This window comes from Taudactylus pleione, unplaced genomic scaffold, assembly GCF_031769625.1.
Source record: "Taudactylus pleione unplaced genomic scaffold, aTauple2 ptg000214l, whole genome shotgun sequence".
NCBI classification, from domain to species: Eukaryota; Metazoa; Chordata; class Amphibia; order Anura; family Myobatrachidae; genus Taudactylus; species Taudactylus pleione.
The window spans coordinates 16,406,927-16,429,687 of NW_028284616.1; the positions used below are offsets into that span (position 1 = coordinate 16,406,927).

The 22,761-nt window shown below is 48.8% G+C and overlaps 1 protein-coding gene across 1 annotated transcript in view; it reads left to right on the forward strand.

Moving 5' to 3' along the window:
- LOC148517638 (protein kinase C delta type-like) overlaps positions 1–22,761 on the forward strand; it is a gene marked incomplete at its 5' end in the record, with an annotated part of 67,245 nt that overhangs the window by 13,067 nt on the left and 31,417 nt on the right. The window contains 2 exons of the mRNA XM_088478490.1: positions 637–737; positions 21,233–21,403. Coding sequence (XP_088334616.1) covers positions 637–737; positions 21,233–21,403 — 272 coding nt within the window. The remainder of the gene's footprint in view (positions 1–636; positions 738–21,232; positions 21,404–22,761) is intronic.

A 22,761-nucleotide genomic window follows, 5' to 3' on the forward strand; every position in this document is an offset into this window, starting at 1 on the left:
GAAATATTCATGTAACTTGGCTGTCCCTGGTTGTCTGCTGTAATAAATATGTGAGCTCAATTAGGCACTGCCACGATTATTAACACTTCATATCACGGCAGAATTTTTTTTATTTCAAATGAAAGTAGCCCCACTATGTACTAAACTGAACCCGCAAGGACAGCGGTAGTGATAACCGCTGTCCCTGTGAGTTATTTCCCCAGCATTTTGGAGCAGTCTTTCACATTTGTGAAAAACTCCTCCAGGGGAATCTGACACTGCATTGGAAGATCTCTCTCCTGAGAGTAAAGCCTCCATAGACTTAAAGCGGTTTACACCATCTGAAAATGATGTAAACTAATGGGGCCAAACTCCAAAATGATTTGCCTTTCGGAATTTGGGACATAGGGGTCAGATCATAGTCCTCATTGATAATAATGGGGACTGCGATCTGCAGTGTTAATTAGCCTTCTGCAGGAGATTTCTATGAAATGCCATGCATTAGGCTATTAATACATAGCAACAATTCATAAAATTATGTAGAAACTGCAGTTTCTACATAATTATATGAAAATAAAAACATTTGATAATTAGGCCCCTTAATGTTCTATAATATATGGGAGTTATTGAAATGTTCTCATCTCACTTTTCCATTAGGAACCAGCAGTGCTCAGTCATCCTGCCTCAGCAATGAAGTCTCTCACACCATCCAGAGACTAACGTTCTTCCGTCAGCTAGGCCAGGGTGGCTTTGGAAAGGTAAGTAATGAGGTTTTATTTGTCACAGGGGAATTACTGTATGTCTGAATTTGGATGTTAGTACAGATGTACAGAGCTACAGCACAATTTCATTCAATGTTAGTTTTGATTTGTCACTCCACCTAATGTTATTCCACACTGTACTTGCTGCATTACATGTAATTTATAGTGCTGGGTCTGTGATAGTGTCAATTCATTGTGCGCTGTGGTGTTGTTGGTGTATTATTAGGAGACAGCATTTGGGGTTATAGAAAGCATCTAAAGATACTGTAGACACATAATGCAAAAGTGTAAAGTTTAACCTCATACCACTTTAAAATTACCCTGAAAGATATAAAGGGCCTATGGTCTGACTAGTGATGTCATGGATGTGACCTAGGGATGGCCATCGACCATTGATGATTCATAATCATTGATGGTTTATGGCTGATGTCGAATGCTTTTACCATCGATGGGGGAGAATCAGACGGTTTCCCTTCATCGATGGCACAGCATAAACTATTTATTTTTTTTACAAGGTGCCAGGACACGGAGCACAGCACCTCCCCTACACCTGCGAAGCCCTGTCCCCAGGTTCTGATTGGCCCACCATTGCATAGTTGGTAATATATATATATATATATATACTACCATTCAAAAGTTTGGGGTCACTTAGAAATTTCCTTATTTTTGAAAGAAAAGCACTGTTTTTTTCAATGAAGATAACATTAAATTAATCAGAAATACACTCTATACATTGTTAATGTGGTAAATGACTATACTAGCTGCAAACTTCTGGTTGTTAAAGGAATATCTACATAGGTGTATAAAGGCCCATTTCCAGCAACCATCACTCCAGTGTTCTAATGGTACATTGTGTTTGCTAAGCGCGTTAGAAGACTAATGGATGATTAGGAAACCCTTGTACAATTATGTTAGCACAGCTGAAAATGGGTTTGCTTGTTAGAGAAGCTATAAAATTGGCCTTCCTTTGAGCTAGTTGAGTATCTGGAGCATCACATTTGTGGGTTCGATTATACTCTCCAAATGGCCAGAAAAAGAGAACTTTCATGTGAAACTCGACAGTCTATTCTTGTTCTTAGAAATTAAGGCTATTCCATGTGAGAAATTGGCAAGAAAACAAGAGATATGGTAAGAACTTACCTTTGTTATCTCTGTTTCTACGAAGTCCATAGGGTCCACAGGGTTGACCTTGGGGTATAGCTGGATCTGGATCCATGGGCACCACACAGTTAAAGCTTTGCTGCTCCCAGGATGCACTTGGGTCCGTCCTCCTCTATACCCCGCCCCGGCCACAGGCACCTCAGTTGGTAAGCAGCTAAGGCCGGAGGAGGAGACTAAACAGAGAGAAGGAAGACTGGAACACACAAGAAACCATACTCACAGAAATGGGAGACGGAAAACCGGTGACCAGCCACACAGCCCATTTGAAGCCAGGTGCGTCAGGGCGGGCGCCCTGTGGACCCTATGGACTTCGTAGAAACAGAGATAACAAAGGTAAGTTCTTACCATATCTCTTGTTTTCTACTTCAGAGTCCATAGGGGGTCCACAAGGTTGACCTTGGGGATGTCCCAAAGCAGTTCAACTAAGGGCGGGGACGCTCCTGTGCTGAAAGGAGTACCCGGCGCCCGAAGGATGCATCCTGAGAGGCGAAGGTGTCAAACGCATAGAACCTCAAAAACGTTTGAATTGAAGACCAAGTGGCCGCCTTACACAGCTGAACAGCCGAGGTGCCACGTCTAGCAGCCCAAGAGGGACCCACAGAACGAGTGGAATGAGCCTTAACAGAGGCTGGCACAGGTAAACCCTCCTGTGCATAAGCCTCACAAATAACGGAACGAAGCCAACGGGCTAACGTTTGCTTGTTGGCAGGCCAACCCCTCTTGTGAAAACCGAAGAGGACAAACAAAGAATCCGACTTCCTAACCGAAGCAGTCCGATCCACATAGATTCTAAGTGCCCGGACTACATCTAAGGAAGCCTCACCAGCTGAAAGATCAGGCGACTGAAAAGCTGGCACAACAAGTTCCTGATTAATGTGGAACTTCGAGACCACTTTGGGCAAAAACTCAGGACGACTGCAGAGCACCGCTCTGTCCTGATGAAAAATCAGAAAAGGAGGGCGACAGGAAAGCGCCCTCAACTCTGACACCCTCCTGGCAGAAGCAATTGCTAGGAGAAAAACGGTCTTGAACGTCAGCCACTTGAGGTCCACCGCCTCAAGAGGCTCAAAAAGATGACCCTGCAAGACCCGTAGCACCACCGCCAAGTCCAAGGAGCCACAGGAGGCACGAAGGGAGGCTGTATCCTGAGAACACCATGGAAAAAGGTGTGAACATCCGGTAGTGTAGCAATCCGTCGCTGAAACCACATGGACAATGCAGACACATGAACCTTCAGAGAGGCCAGGCGTAAGCCGAGGTCCAAACCTGATTGAAGGAACTCCAAGATTCTGGAAACCCGGAACACCTGAGGATCATAGTTTCTGGATTCACACCACTGAAAGTAAGTGCGCCACACCCTGTGGTAAATCCGTGCGGAGGCAGGCTTGCGTGCCCTAAGCATGGTACCAATGACTGAACTGGAGAAACCCCTAGACCTCAAGACGGCTGTCTCAAGAGCCACGCCGTCAAAGACAGCCGACCCAGATCCGGGTAAAGGCAGGGCCCTTGAGACAACAGGTCCTGACGCTGAGGAAGAAGGTACGGAGCGTCGATGGAGAGACACCTCAGATCGGAGTACCAAGGGCGTCTGGGCCACGCCGGAGCAACCAGCACGAGCGTGCCGCTGTCCTGCTTGAATTTCCGCAGAACCTGAGGAAGTAAGGATATCGGAGGAAACAGATACGCCAGGTGAAACGTCCATTTCACCGACAGCGCGTCTACCAGACTGGCGCCTGCGTCTCTTGTCCTTGACCCGTAAACGGGCAACTTGTGATTGTGACGGGAGGCCATCAAGTCCAGCTCCGGCAGCCCCCACCTGTCCACGAGTAGCTGAAACACCTCTGGGTGAAGCGACCATTCCCCGGGATGCACGTCGTGACGGCTGAGGAAGTCCGCCTCCCAATTGAGGACTCCGGGAATGAAGACTGCCGAGATCGCTGGAATGTGACACTCCGCCCAAGCAAGGATGCGAGACACCTCCGACATTGCTGCCTGACTTCGAGTTCCTCCTTGGTGGTTGATATACGCCACCGTGGTGGCGTTGTCGGACTGCACCTGAACCGGCCGTCCGTAAAGAGCGGGACCGGACGACTGCAGGGCCCGATAAACCGCCCGCAGTTCCAGAATGTTGATGGGAAGAAGAGCTTCTTCCGCAGACCAACGACCCTGAAGTGACAACGAGCCGGTCACTGCCCCCCAACCCCGAAGACTGGCATCCGTCGTGAGCAGGACCCAGTCCGGGATCCAAAAGGGACGCCCCTCGACCAGATGAGCTGTCTGAAGCCACCAAGCCCAAGACTGCCGAACCTCCGGGGACAACACCAGCAACTGAGAGCGGATCCGGTGAGGTAACCCGTTCCATTCCGATAGAATCAGCCCCTGCAGAGGCCGGGAATGGAACTGGGCAAATTCCACCATGTCGAATGTTGACACCATGGAGCCCAAAACCCTCATAGCCGAATGGACCGACAGGCGGCAACTGCTCAGGCAACTGTGTATCCTCAGCTGCAGGGAGGAGACCTTCTCCGGGGTCAGGAAGATCCTTTGCTGCCGAGAATCTAGCAGGGCTCCCAAATGAACCATCCGCTGAGATGGAATCAGGGAGGACTTTTTCCAATTTATCAGCCACCCGTGCGCTTGCAGGCAAGCGACCGTCAAGTGGAGATGATGAAGCAGTACCTCCGGGGAACTCGCCAGCAACAGGAGGTCGTCCAGATACGGTAGTAGCCGTACATTCTGGTTCCGAAGATGTGCGGCCATGACCGCCATAATCTTCGTGATCATCCTCGGTGCCGTGGAGAGACCAAAGGGTAGCGCCCGGAACTGGTAATGGTGTTGAAGGATAGCGAACCTCAGATACCGCTGGTGCGAAGGTGCTATCGGAACATGGAGGTAGGCGTCCTGGATATCCAGGGACACCATGTAATCCCCCGGTTCCATCGCCAGAATGATGGAACGTAACGTTTCCATCCTGAACTTGGGAACTCTGAGGAATTTGTTCAGAGACTTCAAGTTGAGGATAGGGCGATGAGAACCATTGGGTTTCCACACCAGAAACAGAGAAGAATAGAACCCCGTCCCTCGTTGTAATTGAGGAACGGGAACAATGACCCCTGCTGTCAGCAAGGACTCTATAGCTTCCTGAATCTGTAAAGACTTTGTCGTATCCTGAGAAGGACTCGTGCAGAAAAACTGGTGGGGCGGTCTGTGCCGAAAAGACAGGGCGTACCCCTGGGAGACCACTTCTCGAACCCAGGCATCCGTGGTGGTATTGTGCCAGCACTGGGCAAATAGAAGAAGTCGGCCTCCCACTCTGGGGTCCCCCAGAGGGAGGCCCGTCCCATCAGGCAGAAGGTTTATCTTCCTGCTTGGAAGAAGGGCGCCTGGCACTCCAGGGCTGCTTCTTGGGCTTAGAAGCGGCCTTGGTCGTCGACTGCCTCGGGAAGGACTGACCTTTTGCCTTGCCCTGAACCCGAAAGGACCGAAAAGCAGAGCTCCGTACCTTGGTAGGAGCAGAAGCCGAAGGGAGGAAGGCTGATTTAGACTTAGCCAGAGTGTCCACAATTTTGTCCAAGTCTGGACCAAAAAGCAACTCCCCATTAAAGGGTAAGGCCTCCAGTCCCTTTTTGGAGTCAGCGTCAGCTCTCCAAGACCTCAGCCACAAGGACCGACGCGCCGACACAGCTGCAGCCGACACCCGAGAGGTTAGCAGGCTTGCGTCTAACGATGCTTCCCCAATGTAGGAAGCCGCATCCCTCATTTGACCTATCAACGCTCTCTGGATCTCCGGAGCATCTTCCGGAAAGGTATCCTCCAAAGCATTGGCCCAGCTCTCGATGGCCTTAGCCACCCAAGAGATGGCCATGGACGGACGGGCCACCGCCCCCGAGAGAGAGTAAATAGACTTCAAACAAGTCTCCACCTTCCTGTCCGTGGGATCCTTCAGGGAGGAGATCGACGGCAAAGGCAGCGTAGCGCTTTTAATTAAGCGGGTAACGTGGGAATCCACCGCTGGAGGAGTTTCCCACTTCCTGCAATGAGCCTCCGGAAACGGATAGTTCGAAGCCAACCGCTTCTGCGGTTGGAACCTCTTGCTGGGCAACTGCCAGGCCCCTGCCATATGATCCGTCAATTGATCGGACAGGGGAAAAACCGTCGAAGCTACCTTGGCCTTTTTAAAATTTGGGTATTTTGACCTGGGCACACCTCCTCAATGTGAAGGATGGCCCGCACCGCCCTAACCAATGCCGGCACATTAATGGAAGACTTAGCCTCCATCTCCTGGGCCCCGGCATCCGAGTCAGAGTCTTCATGGATCTCCCCGTCATCCGAAGACACGTCCGTGTCCGTGAACTGAGCCGCCAGTGAAGCCGGAACGGAACGCTTGGACGCCCGTGGGGGCAAATCACTGTGCAACATATGTTGAAAAGCCGATGACGAAGCCGCCAGACTCTGAACAGAGCTGGAGAGGACGTCCACCAAAAGCTGACAGTAAGTAGAAAATAAGCACAGACAGCAGCACTAGCAAAAGTCACATACCATGCAGAGAAGTTATACTCACTGCACCTTCCGCTACAATCAACCTCCCAGATTCAGTGTCTGGGAGGGCTATAGCGCTGCGAACACTGTCCTTTGCAGGGGGAGAGGTACGCAGGGGGACTGGTCCACTGGAAGCCTGCCTGGGAGCTCTGCTATGCTGCCTGAGGAAGATGGCCGCCGGAGAGCTCTGAGGAGGAGTGGCCGAGTGAGAACAGCCCAGCGACGCCAGCACACATGAGAGAAGGCGCGCTGGGCTGAGGGGAGGAGCGCTGAAGCAGGGAAGGCTGCCTCCCCTGCTAGTACTAAACCCCCGGGGAAGCCGGTTACCCGCCGGTACTTACACCCCGGGGGCCAGCGGACACGCGGGGTATGCCTGAAGAGGGGGAGCCCGCCGCCGCTACTAGCGCCGCCGGTCTGTCCCCAGAGACCGGCGGCATGAAGACTGCATTTTCCCCGCGTGCAGCGCTGACAGCGCTGCACGCGGCTTACCTGGCCCCTTCAGTCCGGCAGCAGTCCTTGGGTGGTCCCGGAGCCACGCTAGCACTGACTCCGGGGTCCCGCTGCGATCCCCGGATCAGTACCGGCGTCGCAGCGCCAGCGGGGCTGTTGGAGCGGCAGCATAGACGTCCAGATGGACAGTCTGATGCTGCCGCTCTGAAGACAGTAAAAATAAAATAATAAAATCTTCTTTTTTTTTTTTTTTTAAATAAAGAATAAAGCTTAGGGGCTGCTTATGCAGCCCCACTGCGCAGGGTGACCCGACTCCGGCCGGGCACCAACTAAAACTGAGGTGCCTGTGGCCGGGGCGGGGTATAGAGGAGGACGGACTCAAGTGCATCCTGGGAGCAGCAAAGCTTTAACTGCGTGGTGCCCATGGATCCAGATCCAGCTATACCCCAAGGTCAACCCTGTGGACCCCCTATGGACCCTGAAGTAGAGACTGAACATTTCCTACAACAGTATGTACTACTCCCTTCAGAGAACAGCACATACAGGCTCTAACCAGAGTAGAAAGAGAAGTGGGAGGCCCTGGTGCACAACTGTGCAAGAAGACAAGTACATTAGAGTCTCTAGTTTGAGAAATAGACGCCTCGCAAGTCCTCAACTGGCAGCTTCATTAAATGGTACACGCAAAACGCCAGTGTCAACGCTCACAGTGAAGAGGCGACTCCGGGATGCTGGCCTTCTAGGCAGAGTGGCAAAGAAAAAGCCATATCTAAGACTGGCCAATAAAAGGAAAGATTAATATGGGCAAAAGAAAACAGACATTGGACAGAGAAAGATTGGAAAAAACTGTTATGGACAGACGAATCGAAGTTTGAGGTGTTTGGATCACACAGAAGAACATTTGTGAGATGCAGAACAAGAGAAAAGATGCTGGAAGAGTGCCGGATGCCATCTGTCAAGCATGGTGGAGGTAATGTGATGGTCTGGGGCTGCTTTGGTGCTGGTAAAGTGGGAGATTTGTACAAGGTAAAAGGGATTTTGAATAAGGAAGGCTATCACTCCATTTTGCAACGCCATGCCATACCCTGTGGACAGCACTTGATTGGAGCCAATTTCCTCCTACAACAGGACAATGACCCAAAGCACACCTCCAAATCATGCAAGAACTATTTAGGAAAGAAGCAGGCAGCTGGTATTCTGTCTGTAATGGAGTGGCCAAAGCAGTCACCAGATCTCAACCCCATTGAGCTGTTGTGGGAGCAGCTTGACCGTATGGTACAAACAAAAAAATGTCAGCTGCTCAATCAATCTGGTAGTACTTTTACAGGTGCATGAAAGGGAGGGGTCATACCAAGTAGAAAAGAGAGGGGGGTTTAACCCCCTATTGATCCTCAGCACACTAAACCATACCAGCAACAATATATGAAAACTATATGGTAGTAGAATTTCAGAGATATTAGTTGCATGCATTTGCAAATACATGGGATGCTGCTAGGCCTCGTCAAGGCTTCTCTGTCACTAGCAGTCCCTACACTAAACGGTTCACATCCGGGGCGCAGAGCACCCCAAATTAAGTCCAGCCCAGGACCCCCCAGGGCATCACACGAAAAATGGAAAAAGAATGACAGTGCGGTGTAAAGTATAGAAGTGTGCGAGTAATTACTAAGTGTTAAGGGGTTAAAATATATGTGAAAAATTACATGAATAATAAACAAACATAAAAAGGTGATGTGAAAAGTAACTATGAGTATTAAGTGGTGATGCCCTCAGGAGGCCCAGCCAGAGCAGCCTCGGGGTCCCTACGCCCCAAACGCTCACCCCAAATGTAATGTATGCCAATTAAAGCCTCATAATAAAGGCACATATATATTTTTTGGCAAATGTAAGGCCTCACGATAAAGGCACATACATAAATGCATCCGAATTGAGAGCCAGCTTACCTGGGAGTCACCCCTTTTTCCATTTTTCGTGTGATGCCCTGGGGGGGTCCTGGGCTGGTCTTAATTTGGGGTACTCTGCCCCCCGGACGTGAACCGTTTAGTGTAGGAACTGCTAGTGACAGAGAAGCCTTGACGAGGCCTAGCAGTTTCCCATGTATTTGCAAATGCATGCAACTAATATCTCTGAAATTCTATTACCATATAGTGTTCATATATTGTTGCTGGTATGGTTCAGTGTGCTGAGGAACAATAGGTGGTTAAACCCCCCTCTCTTTTCTACTGACCGTATGGTACGCAAGAAGTGTTCATCAAGCCAATCCAACTTGTGGCAGGTGCTTCAGGAAGTGTGGGGTGAAATTTCTTCAGATTACCTCAACAAATGAACAGCTAGAATGCCAAAGGTCTGCAATGCTGTAATTGCTGCAAAAGGAGCATTCTTTGGAGAAAGCAAAGTTTGAAGGACAAAATTATTTCAAATAAAAATCATTATTTCTAACCTTGCCATTGTCACTTATGTGTCCATCACTCCTATTGCCCAGATGCAATCGGCACTCAGGGAACTGTTAAACAGATGAGTCAGCAGTAAGCACTTGCATTCCAATCTCTCAGAGTGTAATTATCTCCTCAGGGAACAGTGGGCCTGATTGAGAGATGTACGGAAGCCCGATAGTTTACGTACATCTCCGATCTTTGTCATTCTGCACATGCGTAGGATCTGTACTGCGCATGTGCAGATCTGTGTCTGTGACAATGGTCACAGTGCTCTCTAAACCGCAGTATGATTGACATTCTGGGCAAAATTTACTAAGCGGCGGGTTCTAACCTCCGGCGGTTTGGTGGCGGTTTTGCTATCCGCAGATTTACTAAGGCCAAAACCGCTGCAAAACCACCGTCATAACACATTTTAGAATAGAATAGAACAGGGCTGTCATTTAGAAACCGCCGCAAAACCGCCACCAAATTCCCGGCGTTTAGAACCCGCCATCAAACCGCCACCAAACCGCCAGGGTTTAGAACCCGCTGCTTAGTAAATTTTGCTCTTTGTGGTTGTTTGGGAAAGGGGAAGTGGTTTTTACAGAAAGTGGTGGCGTGTCAACCCCGTTTTTCTGGGCGTACCAAGGTTAGTGGCTGCATCCTTGGACGCAGCTCCACTGGCCCCGGAAGCGTGAAACTCACGGCCATCTTGGGTAACCTGAGGGTTACTTAGATGACCGATGTTCATGCAGGTGATGCCATGCAGCTGTGGATCACAAAAGCATCCTGCTACTTTTACATATTATCGCAGAGCAGCTGCGTCCAGAGACTGTGTACAACTCTGAATCAGGCCCAATGTACATCATAAAACACTAACCTTATATATTCAAATGTGAGTTTCTAGCATTGGACCGGCAGGCTACAATTGGCGGCTGTGTCCACCTCGGCACATCCTTTTCGGAGTTTGCTTGGTTACTATAGAAACAGAGTGTATACATAAATAGAAATAATCCCAAGTACATGCAAGTAGGTAATAGCACATATACAAACATAATGATACTGTGAGCATGATACACTAATCATAATAAGCCAATAAACCACATATATAATAAAGAGAATGTAACAACTGCATTAGAGACCTAATCATAGAAAATGTACAAATCAACTAGATCTAAAAAGAAAAAAGTCTCAATAAATCTGCAGCACATATAATTGGTACCCCTGAGCATCCATCTACATAATGTAATCCTGCATTATATTGTTAACATCCTGAATGTCGTCATTCAGAACATAATGCTGTCGACATTCTCACTGTTGACAAAATATATCACACCTATCAGCTCAGCAGGAGTATGCACAAAACTAAAAGAATAAAGCTCACCTTATATCCTATGACACCATGTCTGATTCCGAACGCTGCCCATCATCCTATCATGACTGCAGTACGCTGTGATGACATAATAATAATATATATAATTATATGTATATATACACAATCATTTATGCCTGTACACACACACATATATATACTTGCAGGTGTCCATCAAGTGAACCCACAATACAGATTCCAATGACAACGGCACTCATTAATAAATGATGCTTAACTGCAGAAAATATATACCAATGTTTCCATACTTTATTGCATCGTCTTCACGGTACCTTGAAGACAATACAATAAAGTATTGAAACGTTGGTTCCTACTGTCTGCAGTTAAGCATAGTTTTATTACCGAGTGTCACCATCATTGACATATATATGATCCGCCAAGATCTGTCCCATGTGATATATATATATAAAAATTCTTTAAAAAAAAATAAAATATATATATATGCAGATAGTAGGAATAGCGCACTCATGAGAATAGTATAAAAAGTATAATTTTACTTGTAATAATGCTCACATACATCAAGGCTAAGAACTATGGGGGCGATTAAATTCAACGTGATGTTGAATAGTTACGGGAGGGAGCTCCCACAGCTATTCAATTCACCGCACTGTTTGGGCTGCTAAAGGATTTCTTCTCGCACCCCCCTGGGGATGTGGAGAGAAATCCGACCAAAGTGCCGAGCGCGTAGCTGTTTTTCTGCTTAACGCGGCGCTAACAACCGCGCACCCGGCACTTTGGTCAGAGAATGCCGGTTAAAGCGCCTTAACACCCTTGTTAAGGCGCAATAACTGTCATTCTCTGACCACACAGCGTACTGAATTGAATAGATCCGGGAGCTCGTTCCCGGCGCTATTCAATTTGCATTGGATTGAATCGCCACCTTTGTACACAGCCCATTAATCAGCTCTTCTCAGCTGGCAGATCTCTTAGTCGCCACCGCTATAGGAGCCTCCGGGTCAGCGCTGCTTCTGGAGATAGCAGAGGACCTCAACGTCTCACATCAGTTTAGACCACGCCCTACATATATAATAAAATTAATTAAAAGTCTAAAATTAATAGCATAGTCATAATGGGGGCAATTCAACTCAGCATGATGTTGAATAGCCCCAGTAAGGAGTTCCCAAAGCTATTCAATTCACTGTGTTGTTAAGTCATACTACAGGATATCTGCTCGCACCCTCCTCAGTTGCAAACAGAAATCCAACTTCAGTGCTGGCTGCAATGCTATTTTCTGGCTTAGCGCGGAGCTAACAGCCTCGCGGCTGGCACTTTAGTCAGAGAATGCCGGTTACCACGACTAAACACCAAGCTTATGGCGCCGTAACCCGCATTATTCAACTTAAGGCACACATCCACTAGCAGACCTCAAAACGACTGCAGGATTGCAACATTGTAATCGTGCACTCGTTTGACAGTATGTGCTGTGCCCACACTGAACGAGCAGTCGGTCAGTGTAGTCACATCAATCATCCCCTAACATGCTCAACCTGACCTTATCGTCAGGTTGTTCAGCATGTTTGCCCGATAGATGTCTAAAATGACCAGCGGGAGCGCGCATTGCTGGTCGTTTTAGACATTTTAATGAACGATTTGACAATGATTAATCGTTATTGTTCAATCGCTCATTTTAATCGTGTAGTGGATGTGCGCCATTTAGTGATTCTAGTTGGACCTAACAGCGTGGTCAATTGTATAGCTCTAGGAATTCCTTCCTAGGACTATTCAACATTGCGCTGAATGGAATTGCCCCCAATAAATGAGATAGAGACAGTAACAGGGAGTTACTAGTAGGCGGTAAATACAAGGAGCATTTCACACCAATTCCATCACATAAGAAAAACGTATGTAACATGTGTGCATATACAGGGAGTCACACATGCAGCAGATCACATATGCAGTCACACATGCAGCAGGTAACATATGCAGTCACACATGCAGCAGGTCACATATGTAGTCAGACATGCAGCAGGTCACATATTTAGTCACACATGCAGCAGGTCACATATGCAGTCACACATGCAGCAGATCACATATGCAGTCACACATGCAGCAGATCACCTATGCAGTCACACATGCAGCAGATCACCTATGCAGTCACACATGCAGCAGATCACCTATGCAGTCACACATGCAGCAGATCACATATGCAGTCACACATGCAGCAGGTAACATATGCAGTCACACATGCAGCAGGTCACATATGTAGTCACACATGCAGCAGGTCGCATATTTAGTCACACATGCAGCAGGTCACATATGCAGTCACACATGCAGCAGGTCACATATGTAGTCACACATGAAGCAGGTCACATATTTAGTCACACATGCAGCAGGTCACATATTTAGTCACACATGCAGCAGGTCACATATGCAGTCACACATGCAGCAGGTCACATATGCAGTCACACATGCAGCAGGTCACATATGCAGTCACACATGCAGCAGGTCACATATGCAGTCACACATAAAGCAGGTCACATATGCAGCAGATCACATATGCACTCACACATGCAGCAGGTCACATATGCAGTCACACATGCAGCAGGTCACATATTTAGTCACACATGCAGCAGGTCACATATGCAGTCACACATGCAGCAGGTCACATATGTAGTCACATATGCAGCAGGTCACATATGCAGTCACACATGCAGCAGATCACATATGCAGTCACACATGCAGCAGATCTCATTTCTATGCAGATAAACATACAGGGTCACACATACAGAGCATCATACATGCACACATAGGACCTCATTCAGAGCTGCTCGCAAAAAGCGAGCGCTCGCTCTAAATGAGGGCGGCCGCTTTGTTTTTTCTTGCCGGCCTCCTGGCCACTCGCTAAGCTTTTAGCGAGTGACCAGGTGATGGTCGAGACCATCGTGACATGCGACGAGACCCTTGGGGTAGGGTCTCATCTAACGCAAGCCCCAGGTAGCTTCCTGCTCTAACAGAGCAGGAAGCTACCTACTGACATCACTGTTGATGTCAGTAGGGCCACCTACAAACGGCAGGCGTTCCTTCAGGAACGCCTCCGTTTGTCCGGCCACCCCCCTCCCCACCTACAAAATGAGACGAGCTGTCGATCAACATCGACAGCCGCCCCTTTTGTAGTGAGCCCCGGAGCAAGTGAATTTTGTCACTCGCTCCGGGGCTTGCGCACGAGCACATCGGCCGCTGCACATGCGCAGGTCCTCACCAACGACCCGCTTGCGAGTCACACATAGTTTGAGACACTTACACACACATACTTAAACAGTAGTTAAACTCTCTCTTATCTTGTAGGTCAGGTACTGGTTGTTCTAGTTGTCACAGATAAGCCCTCTGCTCCATGATACCAGAGCAGCCAGATAAGCAGGCAGGAGGCAGTACAATGGTCCATTTAGCCACGCCCCCTGTCCTCAGAACACACCCCCTCCCTCTGCTTATCCTACAGCACTAGCAGCAGCACTTCAATTTAAAGGTGCCCATCCACTAGCAGACATGAAAACGACTGCACAATTACGACATTGTAATCGTGCAGTCGTTTGTCAGTATGTGATGAGCCTGCACTGAACGAGCAGTCGTTCAGTACAGGCTCAATCATCATCTGCAAACATGCTCAACCTGACGTTATCGTCAGTTTGATCAGTATGTTTGCAAGATGATAGATGTCTAAACGACCAGTGGGCACGCACCTCGCTGGTTGTATTAGACACTTTTGCAAATGATTTGCAAACGATTGTTATCGTCCAATCGCTCAACTTAATCGTCTAGTGGATGGGCACCTGTAGTTAATGTCCCCCCACAGGCAGCACAAGGCAGCTGGCAGCCTGTGACAGGATTTTTTTTTTTTGTCAACACTACCAGCTAATCTTTTGGGTGGCGAGACAATTTTCACGATGGGCCTGCAGCTCCACCCGCCCCATTTATTAATCCGACCCTGGAATTACACCTTTTATTAAATTTAACATTTCCATTGTTTCGATAAATTTGCCACGCAACATAAGTTATGGTTTAAATTAATATTGCCTTTATTACATGTGGCACTTTTGTATGTGTGTGATGTTTGTCTTTACACTGTACAAGAAATGCTGTTTCACTGAAATGCAACCTGCAAGGTACAAATCTGTGGCATTAAAGGTATTACAAGAGTAAATGTACTAAACTGTGGATTAGAATGCAGTTTGCAAACAGAAATCAGATGAGGGGTTTAATATCTAAGCTTCCAGGCCTCTCCTTTTACCCCTGGCCATTGGATACCAGGATAGTACTATGAAAATATATTACAATAAATATTGCATCTATAAACGAATAATAACTATGGTCTAAACAAATAAAGTATGCTCTTGAGCCTAAAGATATAAAGCATGTCACTGATTACAAAGAAATAAATCATGTCCCTGATTACAAAGAAATAAATCATGTCACTGATTATAAAGAAATAAATCATGTCACTGATTATAAAGAAATAAATCATGTCCCTGATTATAAAGAAATAAATCATGTCACTGATTATAAAGAAATAAATCATGTCACTGATTACAAAGAAATAAATCATGTCACTGATTATAAAGAAATAAATCATGTCACTGATTATAAAGAAATAAATCATGTCACTGATTATAAAGAAATAAATCATGTCCCTGATTATAAAGAAATAAATCATGTCACTGATTATAAAGAAATAAATCATGTCACTGATTACAAAGAAATAAATCATGTCCCTGATTACAAAGAAATAAATCATGTCACTGATTATAAAGAAATAAATCATGTCACTGATTATAAAGAAATAAATCATGTCCCTGATTATAAAGAAATAAATCATGTCCCTGATTATAAAGAAATAAATCATGTCACTGATTATAAAGAAATAAATCATGTCCCTGATTATAAAGAAATAAATCATGTCACTGATTATAAAGAAATAAATCATGTCACTGATTATAAAGAAATAAATCATGTCACTGATTATAAAAAAAAGCATAACTAATAATTAGTTGTTCAAGAAAACAATGCTGCGCCCATAATAAATACCTACCTAGCATCTTCTTTCTTTCTTATGCTGGGGAATATGGTAATCCATATGGGAAAGAGAAAAAACATATGGGCCAGATGAAATTAGCCACAGATTGAGTCTTGCGGTCTGTCCCCCTACAAATGTGCTCAGAGCTATTCAATTACAAACCCACAAGCAGCCCAGGAACAGCAGCTAAAGCTTATTTATACTTCCAGCATCCAGAGGTACCAGGAGAAATTAGCATTAACTGCCAGGACCTCTTGCTGTCTCCATAATAGGTCCAGGGTGCGCGGGGCACACCCTGCACCCATAGTATTATTTACCTACCGGAGTCCACGTCGGTGCAGGGATTCATCGTTGTAAAAACGACCGGAAAATGGCAGGCGCAGCCATTTTACAATCGTTTGCACAGTACAGAGAAAATGGCCACCGCGGCCGTTTTCCCGGTGACTAGCGCATACTCTATAGAGTCTGGGCCCAGAGTCTATAACTCCGGTGCTGACTGCACACAGCTCAGTACGCTGCCGGTCACCGGACAGAGAGGAGGGGACCCGTGTCGGAGACTGCACATGGGCCCCCTCCTCTCTAGAAATGCCCTGGGTCCTGGGGGCAAATGAAAAGATACACATCCCCTCACACATCACTCAGAAAGAGGATGCTGGTGCTGCTCAGTGGGTGCGATCTCCAGAAATGTTACAGGGGAAGGGGGCAACCCTGGGCCCCTACCGGGTCCCTCACACAAGCCCAGGCCCTGGTAAACAGTACCCGCTTCCCCTTTTGGCACCACTGCTACCTGCTGGCTCTGAGCTGCTCAAGTGTCTATAATTGAATAGTTCCGGGTACTTTAGCTAACAAAACAAACTTAATGACTCACGGCTAATTGAATCTGCCCCTTCGAATGAATGGGTCACTCCCGAGAAGCACCTGACTGTCCCTACACCAAATGATTTAAGCTCCAGTGAGTAGGGAAAGGTAATAGGTAGCTAAGCAGGAGCGATCTCTTACACTGCTCAGCCAATCACATACAGTATGAGAGCAGCAGCAAATCCTTTGTTAAAATAAATAATAGATAATTCAAGTCTATGGGCCTGATTCAGACCCACTCGCGAGCGGCTGTCCGCTCGCAAGTGGGTCGATGTTATGCACTGAGCATGCGCACGACGGAGGGAGCTCCGTCGTGCGCATGCGCCAGACGCGACGAGCGAAGGAAAGTCCTTCGCTCGTTGTGTCCGATCAAAGGGGGCGTGCTGTCAATGTTGATTGACAGCACGCCCCCTTTGGTGGGCGTGCCGGGGGCGTGCCTCCCTGACGGGGGCGTTCCCACGGGAACGCCTCCCGTCAGAAGCCGGCCCACTGACATCACTAGTGATGTCAGTGGGAGTGATTTTGGCTCTGATAGAGCCAAAATCACTCCGGAGCTTGCGGTTGAAAACCTCAACCGCAGGCTCCAGCTCGCAATTTCGATGGTCGCGATGGTCTCGACCATCGCGGCCATCACAAAGCACGCTCGTATAGCCTGTGGGTGGTGACCCACAGCTATACGAGCGTCCAGGAGGACGCTCCATGAAAATGGAGCCCGGCCCTCATTCAGAGCGTGCGCTCTGCTCAGAGCGTACGGCTCTGAATGAGGGCCTATATGTGCAAAGTGGGAAAACTAGGTACAATACTGCATCTAATGCACACTTAGGGTCTGATTCAGACCCGGTCGCAAGCGCTGAGCGCTCGCAACCGGGTCGATGGTGGCCCAAAGCACATGCGCAGACCAGGGCCGGCTCAGTCATGCGCATGCGCGAGACCCGGATAGCGACGGGCACTCCGTCGCTCCGGGTCTCGTACCAAAGGGGGCGTGCTGTCGATGTTGAGTGACAGCACGCCCCCATTGGCGGGCGGGCCGGGGGGTGGCTGCCCAAACAGAGGCGTTCCCATGTGAACGCCTACCGTTTGGGGCTGGGCCCCCCTGACATCACAAGTGATGTCAGTGGAGAGATTCCGGCTCTGTTAGAGCCGAAATCTCTCTGGGGCTTGCGGCAACGAGACCCTACCACAAGGGTCTCGTCGCAAGCCCGATGGTCGTGATGGTCTTGACCATCGCGACCATCTTCCTGGCCGCTCGCTATAGCTGTGGGTGGTCACCCACAGCTATGCGAGCGGCCAGGAGGCCGTTCTAAAAGCGCTCTGTCAGAGCGTCCGGCTCTGAATCAGGGCCTTAGCAGACTGATTTACATTCATACAACTCCTCACATCAGTGGCTGCAAACTTTTTCTCCAGCAGACAGAGAAGCTGAGAGGGGGTGGAGGGAGGTACATATACAAAGTACCTGTCCCAGGTCCACTTGGAGCCTCATCCTCACGTCCGCGGCCTTAGCTAAATTGTATTATGGGTTGGGGAAAATGACAGTGCAGACCAAAAGCTTCTTATTGTTCTGTCTTATTTAATAAAATAGTAAAATCCTTGTTGGCAGTGGGGTAACTAGGGCAGGGCGAGCGGGCACGTGCCCTGGATGCCGTGGGACCCATGGCGCAGGGGGGCACCGCCAACCACGGTACCGACCTGCCCTAGATAGCCAGTGTAGCGCTGACCGCAGTGAGTGCGGTCACTGCTACACATTTACTCAGGACCGGTGCTAGGCTTCCATGCGCCCAGCACCGGTCCTGTGCTGCACACACAGCCGAGCCCCTTCCCTCCCCCTAAGCGCCTACCCAATAGCGCCAGGCGGAGGGTGGGAGGCGGGCTCCGGCTGGTGTATTTACACACATATCGCCGCCAGCGCCAGTGGCGTAAGTTCATCCTAGACGCCCGGAGGCAAGTTATAATTTGGTGCCCCCCCGTCACAGCCGCTGACACTGTAATGTAGCAATTCTCATGCAGACAGGCTATAGATAGACTAAGACAGCAGCTGATGGTCTGACACGAAGTTCTCCACTAGTGTATGGTGGCTTATCAGGTGCCATGAAGGGCCATGATGGTACATAGTTACAGCCCTAAGTGGGGTGAATATGTTGTGGACAATGGAGGAGGTGCCCTCTTTAGAACTGGAGCCCGGCGGCAGGCGCCTCCATTGTCTCCCATAGTTCTGCCCTTGTATCTGTCACTGTCCTATAGTATGTATCACAATACGTCCTGGCGCACCCAGAACAGTTATATTTGGTTCTCCAGTATAAAGATTAATCATAACCCTGCCCATGATATGTATATATATATATAATCTCCGTGCCACACATATAATATATAGTAAGTATAGATCATCAGCCTGTCCTGCACATACAGTAGATAGCTATGTGTGCTGCTGCTGCTGCTGCCCGCCCTCTCATCTTCTCCTCCTCTCCAGCCTTTGATGGATTTTACACTACGCCACGGATACAATTTTCCTTCCCTCGCAGAAAGGTGCTGTCCCACGTCCCCGGTGCAGGTAAACAGCTATTCCGGGCCGCCTCTCCATCCATCCTGTCTCCTACCGCCCCCTCCCAGGTTTAGGGGACGCATAGAGAGGAGAAGACCATTCCAATGGGGACTGCTGGTAGCTGCCAGGAGGGTGATGCAGGACTGTGACTGGCAAGAGGGTGCGAGGCAGGGGCTTGGCAATAGAGGGGGCTTCAGAAACTTATCATGGACTAGCAGAGAGGGGGGGCATTGCTAATATTCGAGGACATGCAAAAGCTGAGGTACAGGGTAATAGGAGTGGGCAACATGGCAGAACCCAAAGGGAGAGGGAGGTGATAGTTCTGGGGGGCAAAGGGAGGGGAGCTCTTACCTGTGGCTGAGCTCTCAGACAGCAGGGGCTGCCGGCTCCCGATCAGCCAGTTTTATTTCTCCGGGAGGTGGTCCACCACGCAGATCCTGTCTCCCGGGTCCCAGCCGCACTCTCCACAGACAGTGTCTCCACCACCACGGTCCGTCTGCACTCTGCAGTGTCGGGCGGCTCTTCAGAGGAGCACGGGGCAGGCGCAGGATGAGGTCGCGGGCGGTCACATGATACGTGGTGACGTCCGCGGCCCGCAGAGAGCACAGAGTGTGTAGTGGAGCCGGAGGAGGAGCGCCGCTGATGCTGATTGGCGCTCAGCTCAGCGGCTCCTCTCTCTGGCTTTCTTTTATTTACAGACTAGTGAAGCCGGCGGTAGCGGTATAGGGGTAGGTATAGATGCGGTGGAAGGAAGTGGAACGGCCGGGTCCCTGGAGACAATGGAGCCAGATGCCCCCTTCAGGGCTGGGCGCCCGGCGGCAACTGACTCCATTGTCTCCGGGAGTTCCGCCACTGGCCAGCGCGGCGGCGATGTGTGTGTTAACCAGCCAGCAGCCAATGAGTCAGACAGACTCTCATTGGCTGCTGCTGCTGCACACACATCGCCGCCGCCCGGCAGCAATGTGTGTGTTAATCACTAGCCAATGAGAGTCAGACAGACTCTCATTGGCTGCTGTGCCCGCTGCAAGAGCCGGGCTGGAGCTCACTCATGAGCTTGGTCTTCCGGCTCCTGCAGTGGCTAACGGGAGAGACGTCACAACGTCTCTCCCATAATGCAGAGCGCGAAAGCCCGGTGGTTTGGACGGCAGTGGGAGCAGGAGCCGGGATTAAGGTAAGTGGTCTTTCTTTAACTCGTGTGTTGCATCGGGGTGGGGGGGGGGGGGACCACTACTGGGGAGAGGGCTACTACTGGGGCACTGCATCGGGGGGAGGACCCACTACTGGGGGCACTACTGGGGAGGGGGCTACTCCTTTGGGCACTGCATGGGGGGACTACTGGGGGCATTGAATAGGGAGGACCACTACAGGGGGCACTGTATAAGGGGCACTGGATAGGGGGATCACTACTGGGGGCCTGCAGAAGGGGGAACACTACTGGGTGTACTGTATAAGGGGCACTGGATAGGGGGATCACTACTGAGGGCCTGCATAAGGGGGACCACTACTGTGGGCACTGCATGGGGGGGACTATTGGGGGCATTGAATAGGGAGGACCACCTCAGGGGGCACTGTATAAGGGGCACTGGATAGGGGGATCACTACTGGGGGACTGCAGAAGGAGGAACACTACTGGGGGTACTGTATAAGGGGCACTGGATAGGGGGGATCACTACTGAGGGCCTGCATAAGGGGGACCACTACATGGGGCACTGCATAAGGGGGATCACTACTTGCATGCATACGGGAGACCACTACTGGGGGCACTGTATAAGGGGCACTACTGGGGGCCTGCATAAGGGGGACCACTACTGGGGGCACTGCATAGGGCGGACCACTACATGGGGCACTGTATAAGGAAGATCACTACTGGGGGCACTGCATTAAGGTGCATATGGAATGGAAAGGAATGTTCAGAGTGATGAGAGAGAGCTGTGTCATGTTGACATGCCCCATTTTTACGTGGCCATGCCCCTTGTGACCACGCCTCTCTTCTCTTCGCGCCACATAGGAGGGGGGGCTCCATTTTAAAATTTGCCCTGGGCTCCATATACCCTAGTTACGCCACTGCTTGTTGGACAACAACACATTTGCCTTCATGTTCCTGTGTTGTTTATGAGGCTGACACTGTGATATTTCCTCTAGGTCCTGTTGGCAGCAGACTCACGTAGCAGCCAGTTGTTGGCTGTCAAGGTCATCAAGAAGAGGGATCTGCTCGCCGAGGGCAAAGAACTCGCGTTTGTGGAACGGAGGGTGTTAGAAGTTGCACATGGGAGCGCCTTCCTCACACATGCCTACTTTGCTCTGCAGACCAAGGTACTGCTGTGATTGCTTCTTTATTGCTTAATATCCATACGTACCATATACAGTCAAGTGCATAAATATTGGGACATTGACAGAATTTTCATATTTTGGCCTCTGTTCACCACCACAATGTCTTTGAAATGAAACAAACAAGATGTGCTTTAACTGCAGACTTTCAGATTTAATTTGAGGGTAATTACATCCAAATCAGGTGAACGGTGTAGGAATTATAACGGTTTCTATATGTGCCTCCCACTTTTTAAGGGGCCAAAAGTAATGGGGCAAACTAAACAATCCTAAATCTAACTTTCACTTTTTAATACTTTGTTGCAAATCCTTTGCAGGCAATTACAGCCTGAAGTCTGGAACACATAGACATCACCAGACGCTGGGTTTCATCCCTGGTGATGCTCTGCCAGGCCTCTACTGCAAATGTCTTCAGTTCCTGCTTGTTCTTGGGGCATTTTCCCTTCAGTTTTGTCTTCATCAAGTGAAATGCATGCTCAATCGGATTCAGGTCAGGGGATTGACTTGGCCATTGCATAACATTCAACTTTTTAGCCTTAAAAAACTCTTTGGTTGCTTTTGCAGTATGCTTCGGGTCATTGTCCATCTGCACTGTGAAGCACCGTCCAATGAGTTCTGAAGCATTTGACTGAATATGAGCATATGATATTGCCCGAAACACTTCAGAATTCATTCTGCTGCTTTTGTCAGCAGTCACATCATCAATAAATACAAGGAAACCAGTTCCATTGGCAGCCATACATGCCCACGCCATGACACTACCACCACTATGCTTCACTGATGAGGTGGTATGTTTTGGATCATGAGCAGTTCCTTTCCTTCTCCATACTCTTTTCTTCCCATCACTCTGGTACAAGTTGATCTTTGTCTCATCTGTCCATAGGATGATGTTCCAGAACTGTAGTGGCTTTTTTAGATGTTGTTTGGCAAACTCTAATCTGGTCTTCTTGTTTTTGTGGCTCACCAATGGTTTACATCTTGTGGTGAACCCTTTATATTCACTCTTGTGAAGTCTTCTCTTGATTGTTGACTTTGACACATATACACCTACCTCCTGGAGAGTGTTCTTGATTTGGCCAACTGTTGTGAAGGGGTTTTTCTTCACCAGGGAAATAATTCTTCTGTCATCCACCACAGTTGTTTTCCGTGGTCTTCCGGGTCTTTTGGTGTTGCTGAACTCTCCGGTGCGTTCTTTCTTTTTAAGAATGTTCCAAACAGTTGATTTGGCCACACCTAATGTTTTTGCTATCTCTCTGATGGGTTTGTGTTGATTTTTCAGCCTAATGATGGCTTGCTTCACTGATAGTGACAGCTCTTTGGATCTCATATTGAGAGTCGACAGC